This window comes from Pseudonaja textilis, chromosome Z (genome assembly GCF_049901715.1).
Source record: "Pseudonaja textilis isolate UNSWEBS1 chromosome Z, rPseTex1.2, whole genome shotgun sequence".
NCBI classification, from domain to species: Eukaryota; Metazoa; Chordata; class Lepidosauria; order Squamata; family Elapidae; genus Pseudonaja; species Pseudonaja textilis.
Genome location: NC_142008.1, coordinates 75,353,249 through 75,380,626, shown reverse-complemented (window position 1 = coordinate 75,380,626; position 27,378 = coordinate 75,353,249). Strand labels below are relative to the sequence as shown.

General features: G+C 35.1%; 1 protein-coding gene across 1 annotated transcript in view; it reads right to left on the bottom strand.

Moving 5' to 3' along the window:
* CNTNAP2 (contactin associated protein 2) overlaps nucleotides 1–27,378 on the bottom strand; it is an 850,526-nt gene that overhangs the window by 5,808 nt on the left and 817,340 nt on the right. Inside the window, exon 22 of the mRNA XM_087917173.1 lies at nucleotides 16,854–17,084. Coding sequence (XP_087773299.1) covers nucleotides 16,854–17,084 — 231 coding nt within the window. The remainder of the gene's footprint in view (nucleotides 1–16,853; nucleotides 17,085–27,378) is intronic.

The following is a 27,378-nucleotide window of genomic DNA, read 5'->3' as shown; positions in this document are numbered from 1 at the left end:
CAGACATGTCCATTTCTTCTCTGGCTTCCAGAAAAAAATAGAATTTTATTAAGATATCTGTAGCTTTTCTATTTCTGCAGCTCAGTAACTTGAATATTTACCTAATGGAAATGGGTCAGCATTTTTATAAATACCCAAATTAGCTCCAGCAATGAATTGACTAGAAACATTATGATTTCTTAAGCAAAAGGAGATAACCAGTAAATGTCTGAAGTAAATAGAAGACAAGGAAAATGCAATGAAAGGTTGCCAAAGATATAAAGTTTCTGGGATTGGAAAGATAAAGAATTAAAGTGCTACAAGAAAGTATTCAGAATGGATGAATGGTTCCTTTTGTGTCAAGATTGTCCTTGGCAAGACATGAAGACCATAACAGAGAGAAGGCCTGGGATAACAGATTTTCTGTTTTATCGCTTGATTTTATATATTTTAGATATTATATATATATAATCTGCTTTCAGATTCTGGATTCCAACTTCATTTGACGTTGTGGTGAGAATGGCTGGAAAATAGTGGAGCTCCACCAGGCTCCATGAAATGCAGCTGGCAAGTGCTTCCTGGGAGACCCTACAGGGTTAAGCTGCCCTGGAGGGGTGGTGAAGAAAGGAGGGGCACTTCGTTGATCAGGAGGAAACCACAATTTCCTCATTGATCCAAAGAAAGCTCTGCTGAACAGCAGCAGGGATGGCAGCCATTTTGGTCAGTCACAAGCTGGGACAACCAGGACACTAAGATCTTGTGCTGGAGCGGTGTGTGAGCAATGAAACTTCCACTGTTTCCTTAGAGATTTAACCCAAGTAAAAAGTTCCAAAAAGGACCTCCAAACATCAAGAAAGCAGCAATTGGATTTATGGAGAAAGATCAAAGACTAAAAACTAAAGAGGAAGATTAAAGGTTAAAGACTTAGAAGTAAAAGAAATAGCTAAAGGATGATCTGAAATATAGAAAGTCTGGAAAATCTGAATAACTTTGTGAAAAGTGATTATTGGGAGAAATTGCTTTTCTAAATTCTATTTCTAATGCTGGAATTGGGAGCAGGGGAAACATCTACTAGACTAGAGGAAGAAAATTACTGCAATGGGTGAAAGGAAAGGGATGAAAGGAGAGAAAGTAAACAACACCTGGAGAGCTACTTGACCCTCACTTTATCTTACTGGTGGTTTGGAAGCTGAGAAATATTTACTGAGCTTTTTGAAGATCCATAAGTCAAACTAAACTAAACACTAAAACTTTATGGGAACTGTGCATTGAAAAGTGGATTTGAAAGATCTGAAGAAACCTGGTGGGCTAAATTGGATTTGGGTTATTAATATCATATGACAGATTATCCTACGAAGCAAAAGAAGAAAAGCAATAGAAAGAAAAGATAAATAAGACTTTAAAATCTGGACAATTGGGAAGTTAACTGGAAATTATAGACTGAAAAGCACAAACTGATAGCATTTAAGGACTAGAAATTTAGGGGACTTGGACAAATAGTTCTGGGATTGACTAAATTTTATTAATAATTGATTTTTTTTGGGGGGGGGGAAGTTTTTAGATATTAGAATATTGGAATATTAGAGGTGTACTAGCTTGGTACAAAATGGCCCAGCAAAAGGATAGTTTTATGAGGAAATATTAGAAATGGTGACAAAGAATTATAAGGAGTTGATGAGAATATTTAAAGATAAAGATGTGAATGCAGAAGGCCCTCAACAAATGGTAGGAAAAGATGAATATAATACATAGAAGATAAATGAAAAATTAGGAGTGGTGGAAGAGACAAGCAAAATAAATTACAAGAAGATAAATATAAGTTACAAGCAGATAAAAACACTGAAAAGATAGTACAATAAATACTAAAAATCAAATAGATAGTCTGTTAAGCACTTACAATAGAATATAGAGAGAAAAGGAAGACTTTCCAAAAATAATGAAAGGGTTATGGATGGATATTCAAAAGATGCAGCAGAAGGGGATAAAGGGTACGGCAGAAAGAACAATCTGTTTGTGAGAAATATAAAAGAATCACCCAAAAAAATCAATAAATGATGAAGTTCTAAAAAGGCTGAAAGATAATGGATAGAGACATAACATTTGCAATACAGTAATTATATTAAAAAAAAACAATAGAAATAAGTGGAAAGTTTAAATTGGGAAAATAGTAGCACATATATAGATATATACTTGAATTTATTATAACCATAAATATATTGAGATTAGGAAGTGGAAGACTAGAACTAGGTATTTTTAAATGTATTATTATAATTAATGGTGCAAAAAATATACTGGAATATTTAGTTTTCAAGGATTATAATTTCTGGGGCCTTAGACATTTAATTTCAGGACTGATTAAATCTTATTAAGAATTGGTTATATTGGTGTTTACAGAAAATTGAGATATTGAAAAGGTGGTAGAACACAGTGATATTTATAATATTAAGACATTAGTGACAATAGGGGTTATTAAGTATATTATATGAAGAAATGTTATTGATGTTTGCATATATTTTTGGAGAATCATAAAGAGAGCATAGTATTGTTTAAAGATAATGAGAATATAGAAAAAACCCAACAAATGGGAAAATAAAGAAATAAGTACAAATTGGGAAAATAATATAAATATATATTAATACATAAAAGAATATAATTATAATGAGCATATTAAGGTTAGAAGGTAGAAAATTAAAACTCTGTATATGTAACTGTATGTGAAAAATATACTAATCCAGTCATTACATTGTCCACAAAAAATGTTGTTAAAGGAAAACTACAAATAAAACATATACAATAAATAATAATAAAAAAAGAATCTGCCTCCCATACTATCATATTATGCTCTGGCTGCCAATTTCACTAACATTTCCCACTTGAAGTGGGCATTTCAAGTTGCTCATCAGGCTCACATATCATTCTGACAATTTACTGTTTTATTGAAAAACATTTCATGATTATGAAAGATTGCAATTCATCTGGGAACAATTACAATTAAGTTTAATAGGGACTATTTTAGAAGAGGTGTGCACTGCAACAACATCTACATTTCATTTATACATACAATTAGCATGTGCAAGTTTAATGTAAATATTTTTTGAGTCATCATGAAGGATTAAGCCAAGAAGGATTAATGAACAATGAAAAATGTGGTTCCATTAAATTATTTTAAAATATGTTTTGTTAACATGTTTTAAGCCTACAGTGAAATTAGAATCTCACACTAAAAAATTCATTTTTCAGATATTTGTAATATAATTCTGAAGTATAAATCCACATATGAATAAATAGGAACTGCTGTTGTCCTAAGTCCATTTTGTAGTCGCCTGATGTGCTGTCATGAAAGTTAATGTAATCACTATCTTTTTAGGTTTCTTATTATTTTATTTATATAATGCCAAAATAATTTCAAATTTCTATTGTTTAACTGAAATAAATTAATCAGTTTTATTTCAGTGAAACAATCTCAGCTAAAGAAGAAGTATCCAACAAACAAAACTGAAGTATTTTGGGGGGGTGGGAAATGAGTAATTAACCTATTCTGCAAGATAGGATATTTCTTTAGAAAAAATTAAGCGCTCTTCCATATGGCTATGCATTTCATTCCAAGCCATAGCAATAACTTCTGCATGGTTTCACAGTGACAAGCAATTATCTCCACTTTTCCCTTTTTGTGCTCAAGTGTGCTCCTGCTCTCCAGTTGACCATAAGGGTAGCAGCAAAGCCTCTCCTCCTTTTGGCTAGGAAGGCTTTAGGGAATAAGACATGGGCTCATGGAACTTTGGCTTCTGAAGGTGCAGCAATCTTCACAATAGGATGGAACAAGGAAGAACATTTTATGTTATTTGCCCCAGATCTAAAATGATCTAGGCTATGTGCAATTAAATAACTACCAATTAAAGAGAGTATTTGTAGCTCGGAAGTTGAAATGAAGGATCCTTCTTGCAGATGTTTCATCCAACTAAATAACAATTAGTTCTAGTCATGGTGTTGATGATATTACCTAGTTTGGGCAAAGAAATGTCTTCAAGAAAACAACCAAGCTCAGAAAGCACCAAGGACCCCCAATTAAAATAATTCCTAAAATACAATTAAAAAACTCAAGCATCTGGAAGGAAGCACAATCTTTCTAAAACAATAAAATACACAGGGCTCCTACTGACTCTGGTCTAAGGGCTGGGAGCAGTCAAATATTCAGGGTTTTTAAAAGGCGTCCATGGTGGGACCAGAATAATATCAGGGTGATTTTTCTGTGCAGAGAAGATATCAAGTAGTATTGTTTAATGGAACATGTCAACTTTGTCCAATCATATAGCTTGGGCAGAAACCACAACAGTCAGATGCTCTTTTAAATAAGGATATGAGGATATGAAGAATGAGATGGGAATGGTGAGATCAGAATTAAAAGAAAAGATACAAAAGATAGATGAAAAATTTGAAGCTCTTCTACAAGAGGTTAGGGAAGATAAAAAAAAATTGTAGAAATTGAGACAAAGATGGTTAAAGAAGAAAAAAGGGTAGATGACATAACGGATAAACTAGAAAAAGCTATCAAAGAGTTAGAGACAACGGTAATTTTTTGGGAAGTAGAAAAGGCAGCTCATTATCTAAGATTTCAAAATGTGAAGGAAGAGAAAGGAGAAAATTTATTGGATGTGATGGCTGATATATTGGCAAAGATATTAGAGATGGATAAGGAAGAGATATTTACAGAGATAGATGAACTCTATAGAGTTCAAACAAATTATGCAAGAAGGTTTAATCTCCCAAGAAAAGTCTACATCAGACTAGTCAAAAAATCCATGCAAGATGAAATCCTACATAAGACAAGAGATGCGCAACTTGAGTATGCAGATAAACAACTGTCTTAAAGCAAATTCCAAAGAGGGTAAGAGATTTAAGGAGACCATACCAGTTCTTAACATCAAAATTGATTTAAAAAAAAATAATGTAAATTTTAGATGGTTGGTGCCGGAGGGTATCATGGTAACATGGCAGGAAAAGAGATTTAGGCTGGATACCCTTGAAAAAGTGGAAGACTTCTTTGATCAACAATTTACTAGGGAAGGTGAAACAGAAGCAACACAGGAGAGAGGTGGACGAGAAGGAAAGAAAAGGCAAGTAACAAATATAGAAGGAGATATAGTAACAAATAAAGAGAAAAAGAATGGAAGAAGTGAATCCACAGAGGAATATAAAGAACCTAAGAAGATTAGAATTACAAGGAGCACTAGACAAAGGAATCAATAAACATTTGGACAGGTGTGAACTGACATCATTGAATATTAATGGCATAAACTCCCCAGTAAAAAGGAAAAAAATGTTTAAAAGTTTACAGGCATTAAAGGTGGATATAATTGCACTTCAGGAATTACATATTTTAGAAAAACAAAAATATTTATTAGAAAATAAAAAATTATGAAAAAATTTTCTGCCCTTGATGTACAAAAGAAAAGAGGGGTAGCATTTTATATAAAAGAATGGATTCCTGCTAAAGAAATTTATAAAGATAATGAGGTTAGGATTCTGATGGTTGAAATTGAATTAAGAAATAGAAAGATCTTATTGGTAGTAATATATGCACCAAATGGCCCCAAGAATCCTTTTTCCAAAAATTGTACTATAGACATAAAGAGCTGCAATATGAAGAAATTTGTATCATGGGGGATTTTAATGCAGTTGTTGACAAATCATTAGACTATAAGGGAAACAATACAAAGTTAGAAAAAAAAAGAAATTACCAAAAAGTTTTTTTGATTTGAGGAAGGATTTTAATATTTGTGACCCATGGAGAGAAAGAAACTTAGAAAAAAAACAATATTATATTGTTATAATATTGTTATATTATTCTAATTGGCATCAGTCATGGTCGAGACTCGATATGACATGGACGACCAATAAATTAAATTCAGAATTAATTGAAACAAGTATTGAACCAAATTTTCTGGCAGATCATAGTATGATTAGTTTTAGCAGGAAGGGCCAAAAAGAAAGTATAGGATGGACACTCCAAAGATCGATCTTAAGAGAGGAAATATTTAATATGACATTAAAAAAAGAATTAGAATTTTTCTTTGATGAAAATAAAGAGGAAGATACCTCTCCACAAAATAATTGGGATACAGGCAAAGCAATGATAAGAGGATTAGCAATAAAATATATGGCAAAAAAATAAAGAGAAAAAACAACAAAGGAAATATTTGAACAGGAATACAAAGACTTGGAGAAGAAATTACAAGAAACACCACAGGAAAAGCAATTCAAGTTACAAATGGAACTATTAAAACATAAAATAAACTTAACAGAGAAAGAAGAGTTAGCTTACCAACTAAAAATGACTAAACAATATCAATTTGGGAATGAGAATTAACCAGGGTGGTGGTTAGCGTATAAACTGAAAAAAGAAAAAGAAAAAAGGTGGATTACTAAATTAAGAAATGACCAAGGAGATATTTGTTATCAAGAGGAAGAAAAAAGAGTGATAATCCAAAAATATTATGAGAAACTATTTAGAGAGGAATACCCAGCAGATGTTAAAATAAAAGAATACCCAAAGAAAGCAGGACTCACAAGAATTTCAGAATAAGATAAAAATATGCTGAATCTGGAAATAACAATAGAAGAAGTCCACTGGGTAATAAATAAGCAGAAAAATGACAAAGCCCTGGGCCCAGATGGTCTCCCAGTGGAAATTTATAAATCGCAACAGGATACGCTAAATAGTAAATTGCTTAGAATATTCAACAAAGTATTAGAAGAAGCTAAAACCTAAATCTTGGAAGGAAGGGAGGATAACAATTATACCTAAAAATGGATGTGATATTACAGACCCTGGAAACTATAGACCGATATCCCTACTTAATGTCAATCATAAAATTTTCGTTTCACTTATTGCAGACTCAAATATTTTTAAATGAATTTATCTCTTCAGATCAAAATGGATTTCTTCCCTATAGGCAACTCAAAAATAATATTAGGATAACTCTGGATACTATAGAATATTACGAGGTCCATAGTGGTGATCAAGTTGTATTAATGTTTCTAGGTGCCAAAAAGGCTTCTGATAATGTTAAATAGCAGTTCACCTTGCAGCAAATTAGAGTTATGGATTTAGGACAAAAAAATTTAGATGTAATTTCGGCAGTATATGAAAAACAAGAAGCCAGAATTTTGGTGAATGTGGGGATAACAGACAAATTTCAAATTCAAAAAGGAACCAGGCAGGGATGCCCATTATCGCCACTTCTCTTTATTATTGTATATACTCGAGTATAAGCCGAGTTTTTCAGCACATTTTTGTGCTGAAAAAAATCCCCTCGGCTTATACTCAAGTCAGATTCCCTCTGAAAAAAAAAATGGTGTGGAGCTCCGGAGCTGGGCAGCCGCTTCCCTGCTTCTGTGTTTCCTTTGCAACTTGTAAGCATGGGGGTAATTGGAAGCAGAAAAGTTCTTGCATGAGGATGTATTGTTTTTTCTTTATTTAACTGTTTTTAGGGAGGGAGAAGTCCAACTGTCATGTGAGAATGCTCAGACACGAAATCTATCTGCCTGAAAATAAGTGTGTGTGTGTGTGTGGGGGGATTTTAACAGAGGGAAGACATAGGGAGAAGGCAAAAGCGACGGAAGATCCTTCAGGGGAAACTGAGGGGGAGACTTACCGTTGGTCCAGATGAGCCCCCTTCCCCGCCCCTAAGGAAGCAGAGGCAGCCAGCAAGGGCAGGCAAGCCCTGCTTCGCGGACTCCATCCATCCTCGCTCCCACCCACCCACCCAAAGCCACTAAGTCCCCCAATCGTGCAGCCCAGAATCGTGCTCCCCTCAGGGGGCAGCAACGACGCCCGGTGTTTCCTGAAACAAGAAGTTCCGCCGTGCAATGAAAGCACCCTGGCTCTAGGCTCAGAAAACAACGCGAGCCGAGGTGGCTTGTTTCCCCAGCCCTAGCTGCTTTCAGTCCGCTCGGGTGGAGGAGGGGGAGGAGGAGGTGGCAGCAGCGGCTCGCGTTGTTTTCTGCGATCTCAGTAATAATTTTGGTAATATGTTCATTTTTATAGATGCAATTCTCCCCATAAGGGAAAGTCTTAGATTGCTCCATTTCCTAAGATCTTCAGTTATGTTTTTAATTAGTGGGGTATAATTGTCCTCTTTGAGAGTTATACATTTTGCCAAAATTACGATTCTCAAATATGTAATTTGGTTTGTCGTCTGGACGTCCATTATCATTGTTAAATTTTCTTTTTGTACATTTGTCATATTTTTGGTAAGTATTTTGGATTTTTCCTTATTAACTTTTAGCCCCGCTACTTCACCAAATTCCTCCAATTGCTCTATCAATTTGGGTCCTGAATTTTGCGGATCTTCTAAAATAAAAAGAAAATTGTCAGCGAAGGCTTGTAATTTATATTCTTCTTTCTTTATTTTTAGTCCTTTTATTTCTGATTCTTTCTTAATTATTCTTGTTAGTGCCTCTAAGATCAAAATAAATAATAATGGACATCCCTGCCTCTTTCCTTTTTGTATCTCAAATTTATTTGTTGTATGGTCATTTATCAATATCCTAGCTTGTTGTTTATTATATATTGCTGATACTACATTTAGGAATTTTTGCCCAAAATCCATATAATTAATTTGTTGCGGAACAAAACTCCATTTTATATTGTCAAAGGCCTTTTTAGCATCCAGGAATAATAATACTATCTGTTCTCCACTACTATCTTCATAATATTCTATGATGTCTAAAATTGTCCTAATGTTATTACTAAAATGTTTTTAGTCTTTACCAAGGACCTGGGATAGTCAAACTTGGATGTTTGATGGTATTATTATTGTTGTTGTAGTTATTATTATAATTTTCAATTTGATTCACAGTCTGAGACTGGTTAAAAATAATTAAAGTTCCAATCAAGAACCTAAGAGCTGTTAGGGTAACGTCTGTGTACGTAGGCAGTTCTGAGTAGGGTTGTTTTTTGCGAAGTCAGACTATTCAGGTCTGATAAATTCAAAATTTCCAGTTTTCTAGTTTATCTAATTTGGTATTACTCCAAAGGTTCCTATTATATTGGTACAACCATTGATTTCTTCCTCCACAATCACTCAATTTCAATTTGCAGATTGCAGTATTTTGTTATTTTTTTCTAGTTGTTTCTCTTCAATTCTGCATCACCTGGTATTGCAATATCAATGAACCAGACTTTTTTCTTTTTCACAATAGTGCTGTGGGCCAAATATCTCTCTGTTTGTATCCAAAAGTCCCACAAGATCTTGACTTGTTCATTTTCAAGAACATTGACAATTTTTGTAGTAATTTTTGATGCATTTGAACCCAAACTTCTGCAAAGCTTCCATTGTATGATTTTGGCAAAATATTTTAGCAATAGCAATAGCACTTAGAATTGTATATCACTTTCCAGTGCTTTACAGCCCCCTCTAAGTGGTTTACAGACTCAGCATATTGCCCCGAACAATTTGGGTCCTCATTTTACCCACCTCAGAAGTATGGAAGGCTGAGTCAACCTTGAGCTGGTGAGACCCGAACTGCCAAACTGCTGGCAGTCGGTGATCAGCAGAAGTTGCCTGCATTCTAACCACTGTACCAACACAGCTCTTTTAGGTAATAGATGTAGATAATGAATTTGTGAAATTTTGTTGCAGCCACTGATAAAGTGATCCATTGTTTCATCTTTCTCACTGCATAAGTAGCATTTGCTGTTGTTACTGACATATTGAATTTTTGCTTTCATGGAACTGGTTAGTAGGGCTCATTCTTGGGCAGCAAAAATGAATCCTTCACTTTCTTAGCTCCTTCCTCCTATTCCTCTTATGCTTCTCCTTCTCCCCCTCCCTCCTTCCTCCTATCATTATCATCATCATCATCAGTCATATAATCAGCCAGATGTTTAGCGGGATGTGACATTTTTGTCCATCTATCAAACCCCTTCCAAGGACCTGGGATTGGAACGCATTTTTGTTTATAATATTAAAAGTATTATCATAGAATGTAAATTGTTCTAAGTAAAGCTGCCTTTTGCGATTGATTGATGTGATTTTGTCAATACCAATTATCTTCAAGTGATGCTCCAAATCTTTTGTAAGACACTTAATATCTTTGCTTTTTTTTGCAGTTGTTCTATTTCTATTTACTTATTTATTTAATTTATATGCCACCCAATCTCCAGATCTGCAGCCTCTTGACATTGACACTGGGTTGGATTCCGAGCCAGCTTTCTGTCTCCTGCCAGCCCCTTGTCCCTGTTGTGCTCCTTGGCATTGAAGCAGATACTGGTACAGTTCTGCCCTTCTGCTCCAATCCATGGATTGTCACTGTGCTCACTGACAGGATAAGAACGTAGGCTTTGGCTGTCTCTTGTCTCCATACTGACCCTCAGGGCTATTTCCAACCTTTGTTGGATACCAATCTCACCTTTGCTCTGTTGCCACAGTTTTTTGCATTTTGTGATTTTCTCCATTCTTTCTCTTCTATATTGATGATTCTAGATATTGCAATGTTCAATATCCAATTTCTATTCATTGTTAATTCTTGGGTTTAACAATGGTAAAAGGGACTACTGGGATTGTGGTCAGTAAGCAATGCAGTCACATGATGTATCACTTATTGACTTCATCACTTAGAGATAGAAATTCCAGTTTTGATTGTGGGTGAAAGTACTGGATTACTTGTATTGCACCGTTTGCTTGTAATTCCTTTTCTTATTAACTGTCTTGACAGTTATAACTTCCCTGGCTCCCTTAAGTAACCTCAAAGAAAATGACTGCTTTATTGTTTCTGTTTTCCTAAGTTATTCCCTTCATGAAATTTTTATGAGCAAGTTTATGTTTTACCTGTTACAAGAAAGAAAAGCTACTTCCCTTGGTAATTAGCAAGGAATATAAAAATCACTGTGTGGTTCAAAGAAGTTTTAAAGCTATGTATTCACCATATCTAAACACAAAATTGTACTGTATTCAGAGGATAATTTGTGTAAAATTATTAGGGAACATAAAGAAAATGCTTTTATGCATGTAGCTTGCTTGCCAGATTGTAGACTTGATCACATAATCCACACCCCTGCACCATCTGCATTTCTATGGATGAGACATTACTTTTGGCTTTCTACAGACTCAGACACCACTATTTCTCTTTACTGGAGAGATAAAATTTTGGGGAGAATTCAGTAAAAGTCCAGAGAATAGAAAAGAACAAAGTCTTCCATCTCTCCAGCAGCCTCTGAATAAAGAATGAAAACTTCAACATTAATATCAAGGAAACAGATATAAGAACTACTGCTTTAGCAGCCTATTTCATCTAGCTCAGAATTTGTACTAGATTTTTTATTTCTTGGTTGATTAAGTCACCTAAACATTTGGGGCAAGGGCACCAAAAATGCCCCATATATTTACACTAAATGACTTCTAAAAAAGGCACTTGAGATTTCCAGTCTTCCACTCTAGGAGTCCACAAGACTCCGAAATTGATTCATTACTAGATTGGAAACCATTGCTGTGAACACACAATGTAAGATAAATTTGTGGGAGAAAATTGATGGAAATATATATAGCAGACTGGACCTGAGTAAGAAGCAGAGTAAATGTAGGAACTCCCTCAAACTATTACATAGATCTGAGGCATCAGCTAATTGTTGTTTTTTTTATCTCATTGGTCAAAAATAATTAGATCTGATCGACGATCTTAAGATGGGAATGACATAATTTTCCCATTTTCTAAATAAATAGTTTTATGATTAACATGGAAAATTCAAGAGTAAATAAAAAGTGAATCTTGAAGAACACCAATAACAGTAACAGAAAAAAAAAAGACCACTCCAATCAGGGGGAAAACAATGCAATCCAAAAGATGCATTTGAAAAAATGACTATTGTGCCAAAGGGAAAAAGAATTTGATAGTATTGTTAGGAATTGATAGTCACAATTAGATAGTTAGTTGGATTGGAAATATATAAACCAGGATAGACATTTAATACTGTCTCTTTAAGGGGATGCTAAAAGTGTAATTGGGTGTGGTTCCTCAAACGGCCATAAGATGGAGCCAGAAACTTGGGTTGTTAGTTCTGTTGTTGTGAGTTGCTAGTTGCTAGATGTTCATTGTTCGATGTTCTTGGTTCCTGCGTTTTTCCTATTGACTGTTGCTGATCATCGTTATTCTTGGCTTGATGTGAGTCTATTCCTGAACTGTTTTTGATCCTGGACTTTATTATTGGATTATCCCTAGACTGAAAACTGACTGCTATAACCGTGTATGACTTGGACTGTTTGTTGGACTTTGCTTAACTGTTTACTGGAAGCAAGACCTACATTTTACTATACAGTGTAGCTGTGTGCTTTGTGTGTGTTATTCAACATCACTCTCACTACGCTTCCCTGAGAGCACTCATTCTCCTAACAGGGAATACCTCAACACTGGTTATGGCCCAGGCCATACCAGGCTCAAATAACTGAGAGTTAGTGTGAATACACAGTACATATACAGACATCTGTTTACTGTTTAATTGCAGATTTCTATCCTGGTGAAGATGGCACAAGACCCGTCAACAAGTCTATCACTGATAGCCCAGTTGGATGGAACAACTCATGTTTCCTGGTCTATGAAGTACAATCTACTTCTGCGTAGAGAAGGGTTATGGGCTGCAGTTCAAGATCCACCAGATGTAAATGCTTGGGATCCAGATAATGAGGACGAAGCTTGCTGACATTTAACGAAACAACGAACGAGCTCTTTGTATAATTGAACTAACACTGAGTATCTAGCAGCTAGTCCATATTCGTGGAGAAGAGTCTGCTATTAGGTGTTGGGAGAATTTGAAGAGAATTTATGTTCATGATAGTGTAGGTGCACACATACATCTTACATGTAAACTGTTTAGAACACGTCTTCTGAAAGGTGGAGATATGTTAGCTCATTCAAACTTCTTGAAAAGAACTTTTCAAGAGCTACATGAAAAGGAACTGATATTTTCAGAGCTGCTTCAAGTTTACATCATTCTTTCCTCATTGGACGAAAGTTATGATGATTACGTATCTTCACTGGAAGTCCTGTCCAGAGATAAACTGACATTGACTGAAATAACCAGAAGGTTGTTAGAAGAGGCAAGAAGACGGTTGGACAGGGACCAACTGAGGAAGAAACAACTACAAGAAGAGGATTTGTGTTCAACTGCTTATATTGTTAGGAAATGTTTTTCTTGTGGGGCTAAGGGACATATAGCTAGATTCTGTAAGAAGGGAAAATGACAGAATACTGGTAATCACCAGAAGGCTAAGAAGAATGTTAATTTAGCTATGTCTAGCAATTCAACTGTAAACCATGATTTGTGGATAGTTGATAGTGGAGCATCGCAGTCCATTACTAAAAATAGAGAGAGGTTTGTAATGATGTCCACAAGTAAGCAACATGTATCTTTGGCAAATGGATGGAAGATGAAAGCATCTGGTGAAGGTACTGCATATTGTTCATGTGTAAATGAGCATTTAACTATGTTATATGTACCTAAACTGAAATTCAATTTGTTATCAGTAAGGGTTTTAGTTAATATTGGCTATGTAGTAAACTTTAGGGGAGATAACTGTATAATAGAGAAGGAGGGTATAAGTGTTACTGTTACTTTAGAGTATGATTTATATGTTATACATGATGACCAGTTGAAGATGGCTAACTCAGTTTATAATAATGTTAGGCCACATGACAAATGTATACATTTACTGCATAGACATCTGGGGCACATTAATTTCAAAATGTTGAAACAAACCGTCAAATTGTCAGAGGGAGTAAAATTAAAACCCTGTAGCAAGTATTTAAACTGTAATGCCTGTAACCAGGAGAAAAGCAAGGTTACTCCAGCAAACAGACTGAATGGGTTTAAGACCAAAGAACCTTTAGAGGTTGTGTTTGCTGACATAATTGGTCCTAAGAAACCCAGTTTGGGAAGTGCCTGCTATGTTTTGAGTATAATGGACCATTACTCGTGGTATGGTTTCTGCTATTTAATGAAAAACAAAACAGAAACATTCCAAAATTTCTTTAATTGGCTAAGGTTTGCAAAGAGAAAAATGAAACCTAGGGTAATGACTTTAGTTACTGATAACGGGACTGAGTTTATTAACAAGAGATTCCAAACTATGTTGAAATTGGCTGGTGTTGAGCATAAACGTTCTGCACCTTACAGGCCACAAGATAACTCATTTATAGAATGAAAAGGGCAAATGTTACAAACCATGGCTCGCACTATGTTATCTGATTCAGCGTTTTCCTGAAACACTGCGGGGTGAAGCCCTAATGTGTAGCAGCCATGTTTTAAACACAACAACTGGTGAATTGCTATTCGCTCCTTGGTATGGCAGAAAACCAAATTTAAGTTATCTACACACATTTGGAGCTCCAGCATGGGTGCATATTCCCTCACAAATAAGACTGAAAGAGTAACATAGAGCTAGGAAATTATTTTTTGTAGGTTACGAAGCCAACCATAGCTCATTTAGATTTTGGGATCAAGGCACAGTTAATATTTACTGCAGCGCTAGTGCTAAATTTCTTGAGCACATTGGGTGGAATAAACTGGAACAGGAATCCAACTATGATGTTAACTGTAAGGTTTTATATATTGTCCTATCCAAAGGGGAGAATGTTAGGAATTGATAGTCACCTAACAGTTGGGTTGGAAATATATAAACCAGGATAGACATTTCATATTGTCTCTTTAAGGAATGCTAAAACTGTAATTGGGTGTGGTTCCTCAAACGGCCATTAGATAGAGCCAGAAACCTGGGTTGTTAGTTCTGTTGTTGTGAGTTGCTAGTTGCTAGATGTTCATTGTTCAATGTTCTTGGTTCCTGCGTTTTTCCTATTGACTGTTGCTGATCATCGTTATTCTTGGCTTGATGTGAGTCTATTACTGAACTGTTTTTGATCCTGGACTTTGTTATTGGATTATCCCTGGACTGAAAACTGACTGCTATAACCGTGTATGACTTGGACTGTTTGTTGGACTTTGCTTAACTGTTTACTGGAAGCAAGACCTACATTTTACTATACAGTGTAGCTGTGTGCTTTGTGTGTGTTATTCAACATCACTCTCACTATGCTTCCCTGAAAGCACTCATTCTCCTAACGGGGAATACCTCAACAAGTATCCAAGAGAAAGATTTTACAAAAGAATATATGAAGGAAGATACAAACCATAAAGAGAAGTTGAATACAAATAGATGAAAGGAAATATATTTTAGGAATTATAACAGATTGCTCTTTAGTAATGAACATTTCATCATTTAAATGAGAAAATATGCAAGTCAAAAAAATAAATTAACAGTTACAATTGGGACTGGGATTTCAGTTGTAAGTTATAACAGTTATAAATCAAGACATTTACAGCCATTTTGGCATGGTCATTACAAATTGCATCCCCACCATGGCAAAAAATGCAAAAAAAAAAAAAACCTGGCAAAAAGGTTGCATATAGCATTTATGTAACCATGGCATGCTGCAATCAGTCATTAATGTGAGTTGGTGGCCTGGTACCTGAAATGTGACTTCATGTGACTTTAAGGCAGAGGTGGCAGAAGATTTTATGTTGCCTGGAAGCGCTTTACAGGCTATATGGGCCACTGTAAATAAACTGTTCTAAGTTGTAAACTACCTGCAATTTATTTGGAATTTATTAGATCATTTTGTTTCCTTAATAATTAACAATCTTTCTTTTTCTTCTTTTTATTTTCCTGAAGTAGTATATCCAGCAGATCTTTATACTGTATCTTTACAATAAAATAGAAGCTAAAGGATGGAAAAACATTGTTTTTTCCAATTGTAGATTTATAAAGTTTGGGGCCATACCAGCATTTTTTGAATGATTAAATAGTCAATGAATAATTATAGAATTGTTGATGTGAAAATATATGGATATTAACTTATCTCTAAGATGTACACTAAATAATGCAAATATTTTAGAAGCGACTGTTATCAGCCTTGATCTCAGTTTTTGCAATAAAAAGACTGCAAGAAAAAACTTCTAGATCTTCTTCCTACTGTTATTTCAATGCTATGGCAGGGTCAAATAACTTCTAGATAAACTTGTAAAATAATTAAATTTAAAGGAAAATGAGGTGAAGAGATTTTTCAGGAGTCTTATTTAGTCTACCGTTAGTATGAAAAGTTATCATATAACAGAGTAAAATTACCAGTACTGAAATGAGTAACAACACAGAAGATAATATTTTGGGAAATTAATGATCATTTCAGCAAAGTAACAATGTGGACATAGAATCAGCCTTTTATAGTTTGGATTAATGTTAATTCTTCAAATATCTGTTTCTATCCCTAACTGTCAAGAAAACAGAGATATTTTCTGAATCAAAGCAGTACTGCGCATGGAAACAATTCTAAAATATTTCATTAGTAATGATACAAAACACCCTCCTATTCTTCATGTCACTAATAAAATAAAGGCATATGAATTCTAAAATGCTGATATAATATCTAGTTTGACTCCAATTTCAATAATGGGTTTCACTGGAAATGAAAATGGAAACCTATATATTTGTTAGAATTTTACACATGCCCATCCTATATATCTATCAGTTCTTTTGCCAGTTCCATTCATCCCTTTGACAAAACTGAAAAAAATAAAATGTTTATCAGGGGCAGTGGTTAAAAGTTTTACTGCTTAGGACTCAAAAGATTCTGAAAAATAAAAGCAATAGCTATGAAAGTATATATGTGATAGTTACAAAAATTCAGTGTGTATTTACGAGAGAGAAAGAGAGATAGAAAATGGTGGAAACTTATAAAAAAGAGGGAAAGAAACTCTATACTTTTGTAAGCAGTCTTGGATCTTAAAAATACTGAATGTTTCTGCTATCATTTCATTCCCATTGTACCTGAATCTGGATGCCAAGGGTCTGTTGCAGAAGACATTGGTTGGATGGTTTGTGGATTTGCTCCGCAATTGGATTCTATAAGTTCTCCTTCTGTGTAAATGTGAGAGGATATATTGGTCTGTCTCAAGGCTGCCTTGAGTGGTGTAATCTGGTTGAACTGCACACGTGACAAGCAACCAGAAAATCCTGGTGTGTTATATTTTTGGATGTCTTGATCAATCTTTCCGAGTTCTAAAAGGTAAAAACAAACAACAGAAATGAATTTATAACAGTTTGTCTAGCACAAAAGCTTCACCGGTACTAGGATCTTGCAAAAATAATGTTTGTGAATGCAACAAAAACACTTTTTATCTTTTGGAATTTACCTAGCTATAAGCCAAAGGTCTTCAAACTTGGCAAGTTTAAGACTTGTGGACTTCAACTCCTAGAATTCCTGAGCTAATATGACTGGAGGAGGAATTCTGGGAATTGAAGTCCACATGTCTTAAAGCTGTCAAGTTTGAAGTCCCCCGCTATAAGCCTAAGAATAAATCATTCTACAACCTTGTTAGATAACCTGCCTGACATTTTTTTTCTTTTTGGAAATAGCGTATATATACATTAAATGCAGAAGGATTTATCTTCTATAAAACAAGATCAATGTAAAACATAAAAATATTAAAACATAAAAGAAATAAAAGGAACTTTAAATATAATACTTTAAATAGTAATAAATTGGCACTATCACTGTCTTCAAATTTGTTGACCTTTATATAAGTGACTATTCCCCAATTTCTTCATATATTTAGACTGCAATTTTCCCCTATGTTTATGGTATTTATTCTTCAAGAAAAAAGGTTGCATTTTTTAAAAAAAACAAAATTTTGCTTCATTTAAAAAAATGTTTGGAATGCAGATATATAAGAAGGATCATTTCACTCTTAAAGCAAATCAGTTGATGTGACTGTTTTTGCTACAATGATTGATCATGCACAAGATATTTAAAATATGCAACAAACTATACTGCTCGGCTTGTTTAGGCTCCTTAGCAGTGGTGGGATTCAATTTTTTTTTACTACCATTCTGTGGGCATGGCTTGGTGGGCGTAGCACATAAAGAGAGGAAAAACAATCCATCAGAATAAATTAATTCTTAATTAAAACAAAACCATAATCCAAAGCTCTTCTTCATAGCTGAATTAAAATACTACACATCAGTTTCTAAGCCAGCAGAAATCTAACAGCACAACATTCAATATAGTGATGTCTATTTTGTTTATGCCCTATCCTGTTTACCTTAATCCTGGTAAGGTTCTGTCCAACTAAATCAGACTGATAGTGTGATGTTAAGTGTTCCAAACAATCATTAATGTATTAAGAAAGGGCCCCTGAATAAAGGATGGTCCTCATTTTCATGACCTTGAAGAAGCTAGTAAACGTCTTTGCCTGGAAGCTGTTTGCGGAGCCACTTGTGCAAATATTTGTTCTCTATTATTATGTCAAATCAAATAAACCCTTTGCTATGGCTTTTGTACCAGAAAGCACAATAATAAAAAACATAGGTTGTAAGTATTTTTAAAAAGTGTTAAAACATGCAATAACATTACATAAAATACATTGTTGTAGTAACTATAGTATGAATAACAGTGGCAATGAGGAAAATTTATGCTAAAACTCAAACACAGGATGAATACAACAAATAATAGTACAAAATGAGGCAACCTAGAAAGATATCTGGTCAGATAGAAGCAGTCATAGATAGCAATAGCAATAGGACTTAGATGTATAGACACTTCATAGTGTTTTACAGTCCTTTCTAAGCAGTTTACAGATATTGCCACTGACAATCTGGGTCCTCATTTTACCAACCTCGGAAAGATGGAAGGTTGAATCAACCTTGAGCCACTCAGAATCAAATTTCTGGAGTGAGCAGTGAGTTAGTCTGTAATACTCCAATCTAACTACCGTGCAACCATGGTTCAGATAGGCATGGTGCTCCCTACCAAGTAGTTCTTCATTATTGTATCATTATTACATTCTAGCTCTGCATTTTGAAAACTTTAAAATGGGGGAAAGGAATGTGTCGTTTTGTGACTAATACTTCAAGTTTGTACACACAGTGAATGATAGTTCCAGGTGCCTCTAATTGCAGTCTTTCAGGGAAGGATGTCAAAATACTACAAAACAGTGCTAGTATTTTGTCTCCCCACTTCTTTTGTCCAGAAGCAGAAAAATTAAACTTTAAAGAAAATAACATTTCATGGTCTGAAAATATAGCCCTTCCTTTGTCACCATTTGTTCTTTTGTATCTATTACCCACCAGCATGCTCATCTCCCTCTGGATTTGAGTCTTGTTTAAAATTTCCTAGAATCTGCTTCTGTTATTGCAGTTTTTCTTTTTAACTTGGGTTATGCCTATGATGTATGCCATTTTCATATGACCTTTCTTTCCTACTCGAAAACAGATCAGAAGGGAAAAAAAACATTTCTCTATGTACCCCACACAAGTTTAAAATATATTTTATCTTAAAAGCTTCTGCTGCTCTCTAAAATGCTTTTCTTAAACAAGGTTATGCTGTGTCATTTTCATAACAGTTATCCTTTTAAATATTGAGAGATACACACACTGAGGTTCTTTAAACAAAAACTGATCCAGAAGGAAATTATTTTGCGCTCAGATTTCATTCAAATTTTTCAAGGGATAAACATGTTATCAGTGGTTTTCCTTCTAAAATTACTGGCGAAATGGAAAGGAAATAAATCTCAGCACCTCTAGTTATCTGATACTGAACCTGCTCCATCTCCTCATTTAGAGTGCCTGATTAAAAAATGGTCTAGTTCTGCGATTTCTGGGATCATGAACTTCTTACTGTTAAAATAATTTACCTTGATTTATGTTGCTTCAATTATCAGGTAGTACAAGGAGGTTGTGTAGCTTAATCAGCTTAGAAACTTTTGAAGGAAAAAAAAATACTTTCAACTGCTTTTATTTGCCCTAGTTACATTGTATGGTTCAGAAATTTCTTAAATACATGTGTGCAGTAAATATAGATGTTAGTGGTGACTATAGCCATTAATCTATCTCTGATGTTACAGTTTCTAAGTCAATTAGAAACTGGAATATATACATTTGCATTCACAGCCATCTTTTAGTTCCTTGGTTCCTTACCCAATAGATTAAACTAGCCAGCTCCACAATGAAGCTTACTGTGTCTCTTCAATGAAATGTGCAGAACTCCAGTACGGCTACAATCATAAGACATCAGGCAATTAAAAAAAAAAAGAGAAAAATGTGTCCAGTGCCATCTGTGGAACAATAAATATTTGGAGAATAATGTACAAAATGTTGGCCGTGATTGGCTTCGAGTGGTACAAACTCAACTGCTGCTGTTAGCAAGAATGAATTACACTCATATACCTTTAAAGAGTATGTTTTAATAAAGGCTACCATGTCATTTTCCTATTCTGCAATAGAATAGGGAGATATTTTTCTCTTCTCTTTTTTGAGAGAATAGAATATTCTCTCTTTTGAAAACCCAGCCCTATTATCAGAAAGTTCCTCAACAGTTAGTTGGGTGACATCACAATTTTTTCACAGGGTTTATTTTTAAAAAATCTTTAACAAACGTTGAGGAAAAAATCATTTCATAGGAAACAAGCAAGATTTATAACAACATAACATTCAAAAATACATTCAACAAAACAGTAGGTTTATATTTTTAGATTTCTCTCGCCTGTGAATAGCAAAGGGAGAAATATATTATTAATGTATTAATCACTCTAAAGAATGGTTTCTTTAAAAATATGTAAGAAATTGACAATCAATGCTATTTACAATATGGAATGAATAATTGCTTTTCCCATGTGCTGCTTACTTTAGGCATTAAAATTCATGTGAATATTATGGATGACAAATATTAGATCTGTGCAGATCCTTCAACAAAATCTCCCTTTTAATCTGATCTATGTCTATGCCTGCAAAAAAGACACTTCCACCTGATAATTGGTGAAATAAAGCAGCTACCCAGTCCAAGTAAATGTACTACTTTCGCTACTTACTGGTATTGGCGTAATATATCTAGGGTAGGAACATTAAGTAGACTAAACAACTTGGGTAACAGAACGACTATGGAGATAAAGAAATTGTCCTACTCTTTAAAAAATGCAAATTCTATTAAGTGTGATATTTAGTTTGGTTCTATGATAGGACTCTAGGTTGAATCCAGAATTTATAAAATCTTAGTGTCAGTGTTCCAGTGAAACTCCCCATTTCATGCAGCACTCAGAAACGAAGTTTATCAAGAAAGAAATTTATTAAAGAAGTCACATTGGTACATCTGGGAAAACCCAAATCTGAGAGTTCCGGGTTTTCCCTTCCCCATTGAAATTCAAAAATCCCCTGCACCCTCCAGTCCATCACATGGTCCAATCAACCATCATTCCAACTGGAGTCATTTCTTAGACACTTCTCTCCAGGTGCAGGGTGACTTGTCCTTGACTTATGAGAAGAATGTTGTTGAGTCTAATCTTCCAGCTCTCTATGAAATCCCCCCTCCCAAATTCCTAGGCACTAATTGTGGCAGCCGTGTAGCTTCTAAGTAAAATATGGCTTCCAAGGCTGACATTTAGATTACTGGTTACTAAAATGATTGATACTTGTCCAATTCAAATAAGGCAAAAAACAAAGAGTAGCAAAAAAGGCTAAGCAATGTTTACTGCAAATAGCTAGTGGAACAATAATATTTTTGTTAAATTAAATCAAAGAAAATAGTACTTCTTATGAATAAAATATCAAATTTATTTGGCTTCCTTATTTTCTTATACTTTTATTTTAATATGTATGTTCCACATATTAACGTATGCGATGGGAAGCAGAGCCTGAGAGTGGAGTCAAGAGTGGAATCAGTCTGGAGATATTATGTTCCCACAAGCGATCGAAGTCCACTTCCCCCCAATCTCACTGATTCTTATCTAGTGCCAATTTAGTGCTGTCAGTTAGTTGACTAGATTCTTTGTATAGACTTGAACAATAGACCTTCTTAATTGAAACTTAACATGTACTCCTGTTTTTTCATGCTTGGTAGTTAAAACTTAAATGCACATTTTAATTTATATGTCCTTTAGCAATAGCACTTAGACTGCTCCATAGTCCTTTACACTACTCTCTGAGCTGTTTACAATGTCAGCACATTAGTCCAAACAATTTGGGTCCTCGTTTTACCTATCTATGAAGAATGCAAGGCTGAGTCAACCTTGAGCCCTGTGAGGATCAAAGGCTGAGGGCAGAGATTGCCTGAAACACTGCACTCTAATCACTGTGCTACAAGGCATCTTTATGGTGTTATAGTTTGAGGGAAAAATCCTGGAAGCATATAATACCAATTTGGTTTTAACTACCTGATTGGATCAGATGATGACGTTTATCACGCTTGAAGAAAACCCTATGTTTGCCATAGAGACACCCCGCCCCCCAGCTCTTATATTATTGGTTGCAATTTGACAGTGGCAAATGCTAATATTCAAAGCAAAACATTTCAGAGAATGAAATGCCTGGTTTTCGTTCCACCATATTTGTCTGCCATAGTCATTCTGTAATTTTATATTTCACACTACAATAGGGGGAAAATGTATGAAATGTTTACCTGCTCTATAAGACATAGGTAGCTTTCTAGTCTTCCAGCATAATGGCAAAATCTTTTACAAGAGATTACCTTACTGATAGAGGCCTACAAGGACAAAGCAAGAAAAGGGTACAGTAGGTTTGTGATAATTTGGATGTGTAATAGTAGTGAAGCTGAATGGATCAAATTGTTTCAGAACTATATTTTCAACAATTGCTGACTATTGAAAAACTAAAAAGCAGAGAGAAGATTCACTACCATGTTCTGTTGTTTTCTCAAGAACTCAAAAATTCATCTTTCTTGCCTCTAATAGAGAAACTCCATCTAGCACTACCTAATCTATTTTAAGACCACTGAAGTAGTAACCCTAATCACATTTTATAGCATTAATTTCAACACTGAATTGAAGTTTAGGCTAGTGCAAGTGGATGTATATACTGTAAAAATGGTTACAGCCTAAGATTATTGGTTTTCATCAGTTACTGGGGCCTGTGGTTTCTGGTTTTCCACATTGCATTTTTTCTAAAAAGCCTGACATGTAATTGTAGACATTTAAGATGTATTTCCTGAGGAAATGTATAACGGAATATCTTAACTAGCTATTTTCTTACTAGACTATTTTAGTCTATTTCTCTTGATCTTTTGGGTTAAGGTTTGGTTCAAATATTTTTATAAATATTTTTATAAAATTTTTTGGTTGGAATGCCTACCCCCCAAAATTGCACTTGAAATCAGTTAATTGAAACAAAACTAACATGCATATTAATTATATTATCACCTCATTACATATTCGTATAGTGTAGAAACCTTACAGGTGGGAGAGAATCTGTGGCAGCTGTATTCTTTTTGTTCCTGTGAGCATCACCTGAACAAATCTTTCATCTTCTGAGCAAATTAGGATGATGTTCTATATTATGCATGTCAAGGATTTAATAAATAGCAAGTTAGCCAAGCTATATATGATTCAGTTTTATTTAAACCAAAGACTGACCTCAGCTGATTTACTTCTATGAAAGCTCATACAACAATACATACAACAGTCTTCAAGGCTCAGAAACCCTGTCATTTTGCTTTAGGAGACTCACATTGCATCTTTTTTGGTATTTTATTCCTATGTCCTGTTAAAACAATTTGCAAGGTGCAGTTTTGGAAAGAGCAAAAACAAAAAATCATTTTTGTTAAAAATGAAATAACCTAAAAGGACTTTGCACACAAAATAGTATATAGGCGAAGAAAGTCTCTTCTAACTAAACGCATGGAGAACAGCAATTATACAATCCATGGCTTGCAGCAGTTTAGGATCTGAAGAAAACAAGAGCTCATAAAACAAGAACAGCTGAAAATAATTTCCCATACCCTTACCTGATTTTCTTTCCTCTACTCACTGCTGCTCTTTTTGGTAATCACTTCCTTCATGTGGAGATAGCAAATCTTGGAAAACCTTTATATATAAACCTTTTGTTGGCAAGAAGAATTTCGTGCTGAATGACTGCAGTCAGTAGTAAGCCACACAGAAACACATACACTCACACGGTCACCAGTACATGGACATATTGAGTATAGAGAAAAGCAGGTGAAGAACTGATGGCAAATCTGGGCTGGATTTTTTAAGTAATTGGAATGCTATTTCTTGTAGTAGAAATTCAATATAAGGGGGTGTGGTGGGGGAATGCAGCACTGGAAAAGTGAAAAGCATGGATTGGATTTTTATCCCTTAGGTATAGCTATAATGCTTGCATTTTAAAAAATTTAACATTTAGATGGAAATGAAAACTAACTGATTCTTTATTCATGACATTTCATATTGGATTCAAAGATTTAGTTACAATCAAAGCAACACTTCAGTATTTCAGAATTTTAGTGGGAAAGCATACTAAGAAGTGTAGAAAGTTAGCACCCACCCATCTCCTAGAAGAATGAAATATTCTAGGACAGTGATGGCAAACCTTTTTTGGCACCTTTTCTCACCCTTTGTTTTTTTTTTTTGCCCAGGACCTCAAACCATGTGGTCCTGCTGTCTACCACTAAACCATCCTTCCAAGCAGTCTCCATGTTTCCAGTGTCTTTCTTCCCACTTGGAACTGCATCCAGATGGACATTTCTTCCAACAGAAGCATTGCGCAAATTGGAACTTTTTCTATATTTTTGAAGTAGTTAATTTTGAGTGGCTTAAAACAGTTTGGTGTAGTAGTTAAATGATCAGGTCAGAAACCAGGAGTCTATGAGTTCTGTCCCTCCTTAGCTGTAAAGCCTGATGCGTGATTTTGGGCCAGTCATTCTGAGAAAGACCCAATAGCAAAAGGAAGCACAATTTGCTTAGGTTGATATCAGGTAGCTTTCCTTTATCTGATTGTATGAGCATGATGTTTAGAGAGCCAATCAGGTGTCATCTCGTTTTGGCAATGAGCCAGTCAGATCACAGTAGGATTCAGTTATTGATGTCATGTATTGAAGTTGAGAGGAGGACATTTGTCAGTGTGTTATGTGATTGCTATCAAGTTGATTAGAGCTTCCACAATTTCTGGAGGCAAGTTGTTTCACTAATTAATTGTTCTGGCAGGAAATTTCTCTTTAGTTCAAGGTTGCTTCTCTCCTTGATTAGTTCTCCCCCCCTCCTTTTTTTTGGTCCTGCCTTCTGGTTCTTTGGAGAATAGGTTGACTTCCTCTCTTTTGTGGAGCTCCTCAAATATTGGAATATCACCCCAAGTCCTTCTTTTCATTAAACTAGATATATCCAATTCCTGCAACAATTCTTTATGTGTTTAGCTTCTAATCCCCTAATCATCTTTGTTACTCTTTTCTGTACTCTTTCTATAATCTCAACATCTTTTTTACATTGTGGCAGCCAAAATTGGATGTAGTATTCCAAGTGGTATTAAATTCACAGACTTTCTGGATAAACATTTAAATTGAACAGTGGGGACAGATAATTAATTAATACAGAACATTTCTGTCCCCAGCAAACTAAACTTAACAGGTTACTAGTGCATGTAACATAGGTGTTTGTGCAGGTAAGATTATCAACCTTGCTGTCAAGCAAAACCAAGCATTTAATAGTGAGTGCCATACCATGTGCACTAATCAAACAGGTAGCAAGAAAGTAGGGGCAGACAGGCACAACACAGGTTATGTAGACAGTAAATACAGTGTTAGACATAAAGATCTCAAGTGCCTATACAAATGCACAAAGTCTGGGGAACAAACAGGATGGACTTGAACTACTAATACATGAATGTAGATATGATATAGTTGGAATAACAGAAACTTGGTGGGATGAAACCCATGATTGGAACATACTGGTAGAAGGATACAAACTGTTCAAAAAACCCATACCCCATAAAAGAGGAGGTGTGTTTGTAAAGGACCACTATATTGCTACAGAAATGCATGAAACCAAAGATGAAAGCCTCCTAGAATGCATATGGGTCAATATAAAAGAAAAAAAGAATGACATGGCCATAGGTGTATATTAGAGGCCACCCAATCAAGCAGAAAAAATAGGTGATCTTTTTGCCAATCAACTAACAAACAAAAGCAGGAAACATACTACAATAGTAATGGAGGACTTCAATTATCCTGATATTAATGGAAACTAATTATGCACCAAGTGAGAAATCAAATAGGTTCCTAACCAACCTAGCTAACAACTTTGTTGTCCAAAAAGTAGAGGATGTAACTAGAGGGACAGCCATACTGGACTTAATTCTTACAAACAGAGAAGAAGTAATAGAGGGAGTTGAAACTGAAAGAACCTTGGGTGAGAGCAACCATGTCATACTAGAATTCAACGTAACACAAATATAAGCAATAGAACATAATGACAGAGTCTTAGATTTTAAAAGAGCTGATTTTAATAAACTCAGTGGGAACTTGGGAAAAATTCCATGGATGAAAATCCTAAAGGGGAAAACAACTAAAGAATCTTAGGAAACTCTGAACAGTACCATCATAGAAGCCCAGACCAGGACAATACCACTGATAAAGAAAAATAAGAAATCCAAGAAGAAACCAAGATGGCTGCACAAAGATCTCTCTGGCAAATTGAAAGAAAAAAAGGACAAGTACAAAAAATGGAAAGATGGACATACAACTAAGGCAGCAGATAGCCAGAATCTGCAGATTAATATCAGCAGATAGCCAGAATCTTCAAAGATAAAGTCAGGAAAGCAAAGGCTCAGAATGAACAAAGACTTGCAACAAAAAGTCAAGGATAATAAAAAGTTTCTGCCAACATATAAATAACAAGAAAAAAATCAAGGAAGCAGTTGGTCCATTAAGGAGAGAAGGCGGCAAGGAAGTAACAGGCAACAGAGAGAAAGCAGAGCTGCTTAACTCATTCTTTACGTCAGTCTTCACACAATAACAAACTATAGCTCAACCTTGTAAACTAGGTCTGTGCAAAGCATTTGGAAGGTATATTTCATAAAATATGTAAGTGTAAGGAAGAATCCTTCTCTATTACAGCAAATATTTGCAAGGCCGGTGTGGGGTTGGGTATTTCATAGTCTGGCTCCAGATGTCTGGAACTATTTGTCCATGTAACTTTCCCCGGTGAAACCACCAGGGAAGTGAAGTGGCTGTGCATATACACACATGGGTACAATTTTTACGGCAGCCATGCCAGCCTTACAAAGTAGGTATCTGCTTTAATGCTTTGAAGAGAGAGCTTTACTTCCACTAAAATACTTTTTTCAGTTGGTGGGCATAAATATACTATGAAGTAATGTAATATAATCTTGTGATGGTTGTACAGGTTAGACCAGGGGTGGGCAAACTTTTTGGCTCGGGGGCCTCATTGACTTTTAAAATTTGACAGACGGGCCGGGTCAGCACAAGATACGATACATATAAAAAACTGCAAAATCTCCACAAAATCAAGTCACTGTGCCTAATGCGCCACCTGGTGTCGAAATGCCTGTCATTACA